The sequence below is a fragment of the Nematostella vectensis genome, chromosome 12 (assembly GCF_932526225.1).
Source record: "Nematostella vectensis chromosome 12, jaNemVect1.1, whole genome shotgun sequence".
NCBI classification, from domain to species: Eukaryota; Metazoa; Cnidaria; class Anthozoa; order Actiniaria; family Edwardsiidae; genus Nematostella; species Nematostella vectensis.
The window spans coordinates 8589748-8602972 of NC_064045.1; the positions used below are offsets into that span (position 1 = coordinate 8589748).

Genomic DNA, 13225 nt, shown 5'->3' on the forward strand with positions numbered 1-13225 from the left:
CTCCCATGACACCTTGCGGCGTGCACATCAACATGGCGGCGACTAACGCACTAATTACATACATACTTGTGTTTTCTCTCTAACGAAATGTGTGCCTTTACGAGTTTTGTTAGATGATAACTAGCTGTTCTTACTGCTAAAACCATTAGCTCGGGGTATTGTACTGAATAATAGAGCAATTCTCTCAGAGAAGCTGTTAGCCAAAGCGCGGGAAACTCGAAAAGTGTTGTTGAGATGAGATTGCTTGAATATCGTCTGCTTTTATAACTCTTGGACGATGAGGGTGCTTAACGTCGCAGAGAAAAACGATGCGGCTAAGGAACTGTCACGAATCATGTCTCGTGGGCAATGTACTAGGGTAAGAGTTTGCAATGCCTGTTTTTTATATTATTATTATTTTTTTTTTTTGGGGGGGGGGGTTCGTCTGATTAATTTGTAATGTCCATCTTTATGATTTTATGCGGTAGATTATAATGATGTTTCACTTTTGGTAGCATGCGTTTGGTCACTCTAGCTACATCAATGACAGACAAATAATGTTTATTTCTTTGTTTATTATTATTTATTATTTTTTTTTTTGGGGGGGGGTTATATGTGAGTGCTTAACTAGAGAAATTCTGAGATCGGACAAGAGCAAAAAGATTGTTGTCAAATCCTGTTGGAGTGCACATCCTCATAAAACATGAGAGCAACCCTCACTGCCCTGTTAAATGTTTTTTTAAGCTCACAGTTGGGAAACTGGAATGTCATGGCACCATGATGCTCTGATCATTTGCAGGGAGGGGGGGAGGCCCTGTTGTCAAATAACTTATTTTTTTATGGTCTATTGGTTTCAGCGTGAAGGACAATCCAGATTTAATAAGATCTATGAATTCAACTTTAACATTCTGAATGCTGTAAGTACATTTGTCATATTCACGACATCTTCCTCTGTACGCTTTTTAATTTTAGTGAATGTGTAATAATTGAGTGATATTATGCTAATTGCTGTTATACTCTTTTTAAAATATTCTGACGTATTCCTCCTCTGTTTCTTGATGTTATTAACTGTATTATTGAGTGTTATATTTTGCTGAATGCTTCAGTATCATACTCTATGTATTTTTAGAATGCAAGAATGGTTATGACCTCAGTGTCAGGGCATCTAATGAGCCTTGAATTTGCCATCGCTTATAGAAAATGGTAGGTTATTTGATAACTCTGGAATTTACCATGCCTATAGTAAGCAAATAAGATAATAAGACGTATAGCAAAATAAGATGTTCATTGCGGTAATAAAATTAATCCACTTAAATCACGAACAATCCAATATTGAAAATGGTTCCATTTTGCTTTGGTGTTGAAAACTCACCAGGAGTAGCTGCAGCCCTCTGTCTCTGTTTGATGCTCCTGTAGTCAAGAATGTTGGTGAAGACTACTTACCAATTAAGGTACAAGAAGTAAAGGACCACTTCACCTAACTGGAAAATGTAGGACGATATCAATGTCCATCAATACATATGTCATAATTCAAATTGTAATATACCATATCCATGTGTGGAATGAAATATAGTACAGTTGTCTGTACTATATGTTTTTTTTTGTTTTTTTTAGTTACTTATTTTAAGTTTTGGACCCAGGTTCAATTTTTATTGGCTGTTCTCTGGAGCTTGGTAACTGTTAGTATTTCATGAAATACATGTGAAAACAATAGTTATTATGATGTTTCAAGCGTAAGACCTTCATCAAAGCAAAAGAAGCGCTAACATTTAAAAATGCCACCACCTTATTCTAAGCTTATCTGTAGTTTATACTAGTCTACCATGAATAGTTATTCACAGCTTGTCTGTAGTCTTTCTAGTCATGCCACCTAGTTATTCACAGCTTGTCTGTAGTCTTTCTAGTCATGCCACCTAGTTATTCACTACAGCTGTCTGTAGTTTTTCTAGTCATAACGTAGTGTTTATTGCAGAAAACGCTTGAGTGTGAAGTACGTGGTTCCCAAGCTCTTATCATCTGGACGGACTGTGATCGTGAGGGAGAGAATATTGGACATGAGATCATTGACGTATGCACTAAAGGTACCTTTGAATTCACCAGGCATACTGTACTTTTGCTGGAAATACCTACAGTATGACATGACCAGGCATACTTGCACTACAGGTACCTATGACATCACCAGGCATACTTGCACTGAAGGTACATGTACGGCATTACCAGGCATAATAGTGCACTAAAGGTACCTATAAAATGACCAGGCATACTGTACTTGCACTAAAATTACCTATGACATGGCCAGGCATACTTGCACTTAAGGTACATATGGCGTAACCAGGCATAATATTGCAATAAAGGTTGAAATGACCAGGGATACTTGCACATGTCATCTTGTGTACGACTATAATATTTACACCATGCTCACAGGTGTCATGGATGGCCATAATTATTATATTAATAATATGATAATTAATTAAGGATGTGGATCCGTAGAAAGAGAGCATGTACATTAATCTGCTGAAATATATGGTCTGTGCTATTGAAAAATTGCTACATTTTGTGCATGATTACACATCCCCCCAGCAGATCCTGGTTTTACACTTATAAATTATAATTATTTTTTATTTCCCTAGTTTGCCCAAGAATCAAAGTTTACCGGGCAAGATTCTCTGAAATCACGCCACAGTAAGTTTTTATGTATCAACTATTTATGTACTTCCCTACCCCCTTTTATTGTTTGGATCTGCTCCCTCCCTATTCTGGTGGATATGCTTTGGACTTGGATGATTTGATGAGAAGTGTATTTGTGGTCCTTCTTACTACAGATCCGTGCAGAGGGCTTGTGCTAACCTTGTGGCCCCAGACAGACTCCAGTCAGAAGCGGTGGATGTCAGGATGGAGTTGGACCTGAGGATAGGTATGCGTCCCAAAATGGAATATGCTGTGCAATGATAATGATGGCGATGGTGACGGTTATAGTGATGATGGAGATAGAGATGGTTATGATTGTGACGATCATGATATCATGATGATGGTCATTGTAAGGTTGGTGATCCAGTAATGGTGGTCATGCTGGTTGTTGTAAGTGTTGGGATGATGTGGTTTTGGATAACTAACTATTGAAATTTTGAAATACTGTAGCTATTAGACATTGATGATGATACTGATGGCAATGATATTATCAATCAGGGTATATATTTTGGGTGCAATGATTATAATGGCATAATAATGGTGGTAATGCAGATGGAAGCTGTAATATCTGTTACCCTCCATTAATCATAGGTGCAGCCTTCACAAGATTCCAGACACTGCGTCTACAGAAAGTCTTTCCTGGTTTCCTTAGCGACCAGCTCATCAGCTATGGCAGCTGCCAATTCCCAACGCTTGGATTCGTAGTTGAGAGGGTGAGTTGATAAACATTTATTCCTCATAACACTGGCCTCCAAAATAATAGAGTTGTGAGGGGTTTCACCAATAGATGGCATGCTCTAAGAAATCATACGACTTTTTGGGTGGCAAACTCACATACACTTTGGCTTTTAGCAGCTGAATAACAACAACAAATGGCGACTTATTCAGTGCTTACGAATCAGCCAGGAAGTTTCTTCTTCAGAAAGGCCTTTTTTTCAATTGAAAGACCATTTTCCGTTACTCTGGTATGACGGTTGCGGTCATTTTTGAGTATATTTTGGCTTGATTTTGCCACTCAAAAAGTTGAATGCTCGGTTAGTGCAAGTCACCTATTCTGCATCATACTGCATGTCTATGACCAGAAGATGATGAATCTTATTGTGTCTAAGATTGCCATTGAAATCTACAAATACATTGAAAATAATAAAAAAAAGTGAAAGCAATAAAATGCTGTTTTTGTTGCTGTAATCCCTTAATAAATAAATAAATAACACAAGGTTGAAATTATATGTTTTACTGCACTTCTGTGAAAACAGAGAAGAGTAGCAGACGCTTTTAGTAATAGCCCACCATCGGAGCAAAAGAGAGGGGGCTGTATAGTGTAGTATGTGAACAAGCAGATGCTGCAGCAGCGCCTCATCTAGGGGTACTTGTGCGCCTCATCTAGGGGTACTTGTGCACCTCATCTAGGGGTACTTGTGCACCTCATCTAGGGGTACTTGTGCACCTCATCTAGGGGTACTTGTGCGCCTCATCTAGGGGTACTTGTGCACCTCATCTAGGGGTACTTCATCTAGGGGTACTTGTGCACCTCATCTAGGGGTACTTGTGCACCTCATCTAGGGGTACTTGTGCACCTCATCTAGGGGTACTTCATCTAGGGGTACTTGTGCACCTCATCTAGGGGTACTTGTGCACCTCATCTAGGGGTACTTGTTCACCTCATCTAGGGGTACTTCATCTAGGGGTACTTGTGCACCTCATCTAGGGGTACTTGTGCACCTCATCTAGGGGTACTTGTGCACCTCATCTAGGGGTACTTGTGCACCTCATCTAGGGGTACTTGTGCACCTCATCTAGGGGTACTTGTGCGCCTCATCTAGGGGTACTTGTGCGCCTCATCTAGGGGTACTTGTGCTCCTCATCTAGGGGTACTTGTGCGCCTCATCTAGGGGTACTTGTGCACCTCATCTAGGGGTACTTGTGCACCTCATCTAGGGGTACTTGTGCACCTCATCTAGGGGTACTTGTGCACCTCATCTAGGGGTACTTGTGCACCTCATCTAGGGGTACTTGTGCACCTCATCTAGGGGTACTTGTGCGCCTCATCTAGGGGTACTTGTGCACCTCATCTAGGGGTACTTGTGCACCTCATCTAGGGGTACTTGTGCACCTCATCTAGGGGTACTTGTGCGCCTCATCTAGGGGTACTTGTGCACCCCATCTAGGGGTACTTGTGCACCTCATCTAGGGGTACTTGTGCACCTCATCTAGGGGTACTTGTGCACCTCATCTAGGGGTACTTGTGCACCTCATCTAGGGGTACTTGTGCGCCTCATCTAGGGGTACTTGTGCACCTCATCTAGGGGTACTTCATCTAGGGGTACTTGTGCACCTCATCTAGGGGTACTTGTGCACCTCATCTAGGGGTACTTGTGCACCTCATCTAGGGGTACTTCATCTAGGGGTACTTGTGCACCTCATCTAGGGGTACTTGTTCACCTCATCTAGGGGTACTTCATCTAGGGGTACTTGTGCACCTCATCTAGGGGTACTTGTGCACCTCATCTAGGGGTACTTGTGCACCTCATCTAGGGGTACTTGTGCACCTCATCTAGGGGTACTTGTGCACCTCATCTAGGGGTACTTGTGCACCTCATCTAGGGGTACTTGTGCACCTCATCTAGGGGTACTTGTGCGCCTCATCTAGGGGTACTTGTGCGCCTCATCTAGGGGTACTTGTGCTCCTCATCTAGGGGTACTTGTGCGCCTCATCTAGGGGTACTTGTGCACCTCATCTAGGGGTACTTGTGCACCTCATCTAGGGGTACTTGTGCACCTCATCTAGGGGTACTTGTGCACCTCATCTAGGGGTACTTGTGCACCTCATCTAGGGGTACTTGTGCACCTCATCTAGGGGTACTTGTGCGCCTCATCTAGGGGTACTTGTGCGCCTCATCTAGGGGTACTTGTGCACCTCATCTAGGGGTACTTGTGCACCTCATCTAGGGGTACTTGTGCGCCTCATCTAGGGGTACTTGTGCACCCCATCTAGGGGTACTTGTGCACCTCATCTAGGGGTACTTGTGCGCCTCATCTAGGGGTACTTGTGCGCCTCATCTAGGGGTACTTGTGCGCCTCATCTAAGGGTACTTGTGTACCTCATCTAGGGGTACTTGTGCACTGTTCAATCACCTCATCTAGGGGTACTTCATCTAGGGGTACTTGTGCACCTCATCTAGGGGTACTTGTGCACCCCATCTAGGGGTACTTGTGCACCTCATCTAGGGGTACTTGTTCACCTCATCTAGGGGTACTTGTTCACCTCATCTAGGGGTACTTGTGCACCTTATCTAGGGGTACTTGTGCACCTCATCTAGGGGTACTTGTGCACCCCATCTAGGGGTACTTGTGCGCCTCATCTAGGGGTACTTGTGCGCCTCATCTAGGGGTACTTGTGCGCCTCATCTAGAGGTACTTGTGCACCTCATCTAGGGGTACTTGTGCACCTCATCTAGGGGTACTTGTGCACCTCATCTAGGGGTACTTGTGCGCCTCATCTAGGGGTACTTGTGCGCCTCATCTAGGGGTACTTGTGCGCCTCATCTAGGGGTACTTGTGCGCCTCATCTAGAGGTACTTGTGCACCTCATCTAGGGGTACTTGTGCACCTCATCTAGGGGTACTTGTGCACCTCATCTAGGGGTACTTGTGCACCTCATCTAGGGGTACTTGTGCGCCTCATCTAGGGGTACTTGTGCGCCTCATCTAGGGGTACTTGTGTACCTCATCTAGGGGTACTTGTGCACCTCATCTAGGGGTACTTGTGCACCTCATCTAGGGGTACTTGTGCACCTCATCTAGGGGTACTTGTGCGCCTCATCTAGGGGTACTTGTTCACCTCATCTAGGGGTACTTGTGCACCTCATCTAGGGGTACTTGTGCGCCTCATCTAGGGGTACTTGTGCACCTCATCTAGGGGTACTTGTGCACCTCATCTAGGGGTACTTGTGCGCCTCATCTAGGGGTACTTGTGCACCTCATCTAGGGGTACTTGTTCACCTCATCTAGGGGTACTTGTGCGCCTCATCTAGGGGTACTTGTGCGCCTCATGTAGGGGTACTTGTGCACCTCATCTAGGGGTACTTGTGCACCTTATCTAGGGGTACTTGTGCACCTCATCTAGGGGTACTTGTGCGCCTCATCTAGGGGTACTTGTTCACCTCATCTAGGGGTACTTGTGCACCTCATCTAGGGGTACTTGTGCACCTCATCTAGGGGTACTTGTGCACCTTATCTAGGGGTACTTGTGCGCCTCATCTAGGGGTACTTGTGCACCTCATCTAGGGGTACTTGTTCACCTCATCTAGGGGTACTTGTGCGCCTCATCTAGGGGTACTTGTGCGCCTCATCTAGGGGTACTTGTGCACCTCATCTAGGGGTACTTGTGCACCTCATCTAGGGGTACTTGTGCACCTCATCTAGGGGTACTTGTGCACCTCATCTAGGGGTACTTGTGCACCTCATCTAGGGGTACTTGTGCACCTCATCTAGGGGTACTTGTGCACCTCATCTAGGGGTACTTGTGCGCCTCATCTAGGGGTACTTGTGCACCTCATCTAGGGGTACTTGTGCACCTCATCTAGGGGTACTTGTGCACCTCATCTAGGGGTACTTGTGCACCTTATCTAGGGGTACTTGTGCACTTCATCTAGGGGTACTTGTGCACCTCATCTAGGGGTACTTGTGCACCTCATCTAGGGGTACTTGTGCACCTCATCTAGGGGTACTTGTGCACCTCATCTAGGGGTACTTGTGCACCTCATCTAGGGGTACTTGTGCACCTCATCTAGGGGTACTTGTGCACCTCATCTAGGGGTACTTGTGCACCTCATCTAGGGGTACTTGTGCACCTCATCTAGGGGTACTTGTGCACCTCATCTAGGGGTACTTGTGCACCTCATCTAGGGGTACTTGTGCACCTCATCTAGGGGTACTTGTGCACCTCATCTAGGGGTACTTGTGCGCCTCATCTAGGGGTACTTGTTCACCTCATCTAGGGGTACTTGTTCACCTCATCTAGGGGTACTTGTGCACCTCATCTAGGGGTACTTGTGCACCTCATCTAGGGGTACTTGTGCACCTCATCTAGAGGTACTTGTGCGCCTCATCTAGGGGTACTTGTGCGCCTCATCTAGGGGTATTTGTTCACCTCATCTAGGGGTACTTGTGCACCTCATCTAGGGGTACTTGTGCACCTCATCTAGGGGTACTTGTGCGCCTCATCTAGGGGTACTTGTGCACCTCATCTAGGGGTACTTGTGCGCCTCATCTAGGGGTACTTGTGCGCCTCATCTAGGGGTACTTGTGCACCTCATCTAGGGGTACTTGTGCGCCTCATCTAGGGGTACTTGTTCACCTCATCTAGGGGTACTTGTGCACCTCATCTAGGGGTACTTGTGCACCTCATCTAGGGGTACTTGTGCGCCTCATCTAGGGGTACTTGTGCACCTCATCTAGGGGTACTTGTGCACCTCATCTAGGGGTACTTGTGCACCTCATCTAGGGGTACTTGTGCACCTCATCTAGGGGTACTTGTGCACCTCATCTAGGGGTACTTGTTCACCTCATCTAGGGGTACTTGTGCGCCTCATCTAGGGGTACTTGTGCGCCTCATCTAGGGGTACTTGTGCACCTCATCTAGGGGTACTTGTGCGCCTCATCTAGGGGTACTTGTGCACCTCATCTAGGGGTACTTGTGCACCTTTGTTGGCTAGCACAGTTGTAGTGATTATAAATGCCCAATAATTTGTTCTTCTCTTTTTTTATCTCAATATAGAGATCTTTGATTTTCTTTTTTTTTTTTTTAGTATAAACAGGTTCAACAGTTTGTGCCGGAACAGTTCTTCAAAATCAAAGGTTAGAATCAGCTACTCGACATATAACATACAGTAACAGTAAAAGAGTGAGTGAGTGAGTCGGCAATAAGGAAAACAGTTTAAACTTATCTGTTTTGTAAATATTATTTTTAATTGATGGTGACAGTGACGGTCATGCTCATGGTGATGGTCATGGTCATGGTGGTGGTGATGGTCATGGTCATGGTCATGGTCATGGTCATGGTCATGGTCATGGTGACGGTGATGGTCATGGTCATGGTCATGGTGATGGTCATGGTGACGGTGACGGTCATGGTCATGGTCATGGTCATGGTGACGGTGATGGTCATGGTGACGGTGATGGTCATGGTGACGGTGATGGTCATGGTGATGGTCATGGTCATGGTCATGGTGATGGTCATGGTGACGGTGACGGTCATGGTCATGGTCATGGTCATGGTCATGGTCATGGTGACGGTCATGGTGACGGTCATGGTCATGGTGACGGTGATGGTCATGGTGATGGTCATGGTCATGGTCATGGTGATGGTCATGGTGACGGTGACGGTCATGGTCATGGTCATGGTCATGGTCATGGTGACGGTGATGGTCATGGTGACGGTGATGGTCATGGTGACGGTGATGGTCATGGTGACGGTGATGGTCATGGTGATGGTCATGGTCATGGTCATGGTGATGGTCATGGTGACGGTGACGGTCATGGTCATGGTCGTGGTCATGGTCATGGTCATGGTCATGGTCATGGTGACGGTCATGGTCATGGTCATGGTCATGGTCATGGTCATGGTGGTGATGATGGTGATGGTAAACGTTTCTGTTTTGTAAATATCACCTTTTATTGAGCAACTCTATTTATATCCTTTGTAGTTTCCCATGAGACACCAGATGGTCAAGTAGACTTTGTCTGGAAAAGGTGGGTATGTTTATTTTTCTCCACCATGCTGGTGCAGAAGGCAGAGAGAAGCTCCAAATCAAGTGTGTGTTGTTAATAAGCACTGTCACAAAGGTTTATTGCATCCCCAGTTGTTATTTTACACCCTTTTGTAACACGAGAAAAGACTTCAAATCACTTGTGACAATCTTCTGATGGCCTGAACTCATAAAAGTCCCAAGCCAGAGCCAAGATGTCAAAGGAGTCCAGAGACTGTACGGGTTTGTCAACTACTCTACAAACCTGGGACACAGCTTGAAAAGCCAACAAGCTAACATGCTAGGCCACCAAGCTTTGACACAGTGCTATAGCCTCCCGACAGTTCTTACAATACTTTTACTATGTCCTGTTTTCTTGTCCTTTAACAGAGGCCGGTTATTCCATCGATTGCCTTGTCTTATCCTCTACCAAATGTGTCTAGAGGTAAGTGTATGTATAACATCATTTGTGTTTAAAGCTCTCTCTGTTTGTATAAAATACGTATTATGTAATTATGTTGTAGAGCCCTACTGCTAAGGTGCTGAGTACATCTTCGCGGCCGAAAAGCAAGTGGCGACCACTACCACTGGACACTGTGGTATGATCTCTTGCTGAGGGTATCCCCTACTCTATACTATTCCTGATATTTTTTACTCCTGTCTCTTGTAGGAGCTTGAGAAGCTTGCATCACGGAAGCTTCATATCAATGCAAAAGAAACCATGAAGATTGCAGAGAAGCTCTACACACAAGGGTAAAAAAAACTATTATTATAACTTCGGCGAGCATTGTGGCATATAAGCCAATGAGAGGGCGAGAAAATTGCAGCGAGCCAATCAGAAGGAAGCAGAAATTCCCGCAATTAATTCAAACAGCTTGTCGCAATGTTTGCCGTGTTTGGTTGTGTTTTGACAACTACCAAAAAACAATCAGGAAAACATGGCTGAACACGACTCACAATCTTCTCAGCTCGATGAGGAGGAGCTTAAAAAAATGGAAGAAGCGCTTGGGCTAAAATGAGCTAGAGTCCGGCCCAAAACATATTTACGCCCACGAACATCAACTATATTGTTATATTACCATAAAACTATATTATTATTCTTAAGGGACCCCTTGCCAGCCACACCTTTGTTATTGTTTTTATTCAACATTAGAAAGAAAATTATGTGATTAAACTTCAAAATAACTACAAACCAGAAGAACCCAACATACCAGACAAACCAAACGAACTACACAAACCAAAAATATCAGGCAAACCTGATGAACCACGTAATCAGTTGAAAAAAACATACCAGACGAACCAAAAAAAAATGCACAAAGCAAACATACTAAGTAAACCAGATGAACCACACAAATCAGGTGAACTACGTAAAGTAAACATGCCACATGAACCACACAAACTAGGCAAACCAATATAGGTACCAGGCAAACTAGACGAACCACGTAAATTAGGTGAACTACACAAACCAAACATCCCAAGCACACCAGACGAACCACCTAAACCAGGCATACCATGCACACCAGACAAACCACATAAACCAGACATACCATGCACACCAGACGAACCACATAAACCAGACATACCATGCACACCAGACGAACCATATAAACCAGACAGACCATGCACACCAGACGAACCACATAAACCGGACATACCATGCACACCAGATGAACCACATAAACCAGACATACCATGCACACCAGACGAACCATATAAACCAGACATACCATGCACACCAGACAAACCACATAAACCAGACAAACCATGCACACCAGACAAACCACCTAAACCAGACATACCATGCACACCAGACAAACCACATAAACCAGACATACCATGCACACCAGACAAACCACATAAACCAGACATACCATGCACACCAGACAAATCACATAAACCAGACAAACCATGCACACCAGACAAACCACATAAACCAGACATACCATGCACACCAGACAAACCACATAAACCAGACATACCATGCACACCAGACAAACACCTAAACCAGACATACCATGCACACCAGACGAACCACATAAACCAGACATACCATGCACACCAGACAAACCATATAAACCAGACATACCATGCACACCAGACAAACCACATAAACCAGACATACCATGCACACCAGACGAACCACATAAACCAGACATACCATGCACACCAGACAAACCACCTAAACCAGACACACCATGCACACCAGACGAACCACATAAACCAGACATACCATGCACACCAGACAAACCACCTAAACCAGACACACCATGCACACCAGACGAACCACATAAACCAGACATACCATGCACACCAGACAAACCATATAAACCAGACACACCATGCACACCAGACAAACCACATAAACCAGACATACCATGCACACCAGACAAACCACATAAACCAGACATACCATGCACACCAGACGAACCACATAAGCCAGACATACCATGCACACCAGACAAACCACCTAAACCAGACACACCATGCACACCAGACAAACCACATAAACCAGACATACCATGCACACCAGACAAACCATATAAACCAGACATACCATGCACACCAGACAAACCACATAAACCAGACATACCATGCACACCAGACGAACCACATAAACCAGACATACCATGCACACCAGACGAACCACCTAAACCAGACATACCATGCACACCAGACGAACCACCTAAACCAGACATACCATGCACACCAGACAAACCATATAAACCAGACATACCATGCACACCAGACGAACCACATAAACCAGACATACCATGCACACCAGACGAACCACATAAACCAGACATACCATGCACACCAGACGAACCACCTAAACCAGACATACCATGCACACCAGACGAACCACCTAAACCAGACATACCATGCACACCAGACAAACCACCTAAACCAGACAAACCATGCACACCAGACAAACCACATAAACCAGACATACCATGCACACCAGACAAGCCACATAAACCAGACATACCATGCACACCAGACAAACCACCTAAACCAGACATACCATGCACACCAGACAAACCATATAAACCAGACATACCATGCACACCAGACAAACCATATAAACCAGACATACCATGCACACCAGACGAACCACCTAAACCAGACATACCATGCACACCAGACAAACCATATAAACCAGACATACCATGCACACCAGACAAACCATATAAACCAGACATACCATGCACACCAGACAAACCACATAAACCAGACATACCATGCACACCAGACAAACCACATAAACCAGACATACCATGTACACCAGACAAACCACCTAAACCAGACATACCATGCACACCAGACAAACCATATAAACCAGACATACCATGCACACCAGACGAACCACCTAAACCAGACATACCATGCACACCAGACAAACCACCTAAACCAGACATACCATGCACACCAGACAAACCATATAAACCAGACATACCATGCACACCCGGCGAACCACCTAAACCAGACAAACCATGCACACCAGACAAACCACATAAACCAGACATACCATGCACACCAGACAAACCACATAAACCAGACATACCATGCACACCAGACAAACCACATAAACCAGACATACCATGCACACCAGACAAACCACATAAACCAGACATACCATGCACACCAGACAAACCATATAAACCAGACATACCATGCACACCAGACAAACCACATAAACCAGACATACCATGTACACCAGACAAACCACCTAAACCAGACATACCATGCACACCAGACAAACCATATAAACCAGACATACCATGCACACCAGACGAACCACCTAAACCAGAC

The 13225-nt window shown here is 45.0% G+C and overlaps 1 protein-coding gene across 2 annotated transcripts in view; it reads left to right on the forward strand.

The window, feature by feature from the left end:
* LOC5511714 (DNA topoisomerase 3-alpha) overlaps positions 1-13225 on the forward strand; it is a 27916-nt gene continuing 14691 nt past the window's right edge. The window contains exons 1-13 of one of the 2 annotated variants that reach the window (XM_048719718.1): positions 1-358; positions 837-896; positions 1109-1182; positions 1355-1430; positions 1952-2060; positions 2610-2661; positions 2802-2893; positions 3259-3380; positions 8477-8525; positions 9374-9419; positions 9806-9860; positions 9940-10014; positions 10086-10168. In XM_048719718.1, the coding sequence (XP_048575675.1) occupies positions 278-358; positions 837-896; positions 1109-1182; positions 1355-1430; positions 1952-2060; positions 2610-2661; positions 2802-2893; positions 3259-3380; positions 8477-8525; positions 9374-9419; positions 9806-9860; positions 9940-10014; positions 10086-10168 (974 nt within the window). In that variant the 5' untranslated portion in view covers positions 1-277. The remainder of the gene's footprint in view (positions 359-836; positions 897-1108; positions 1183-1354; positions 1431-1951; positions 2061-2609; positions 2662-2801; positions 2894-3258; positions 3381-8476; positions 8526-9373; positions 9420-9805; positions 9861-9939; positions 10015-10085; positions 10169-13225) is intronic. The other variant, XM_048719719.1, reaches the window with a different exon arrangement.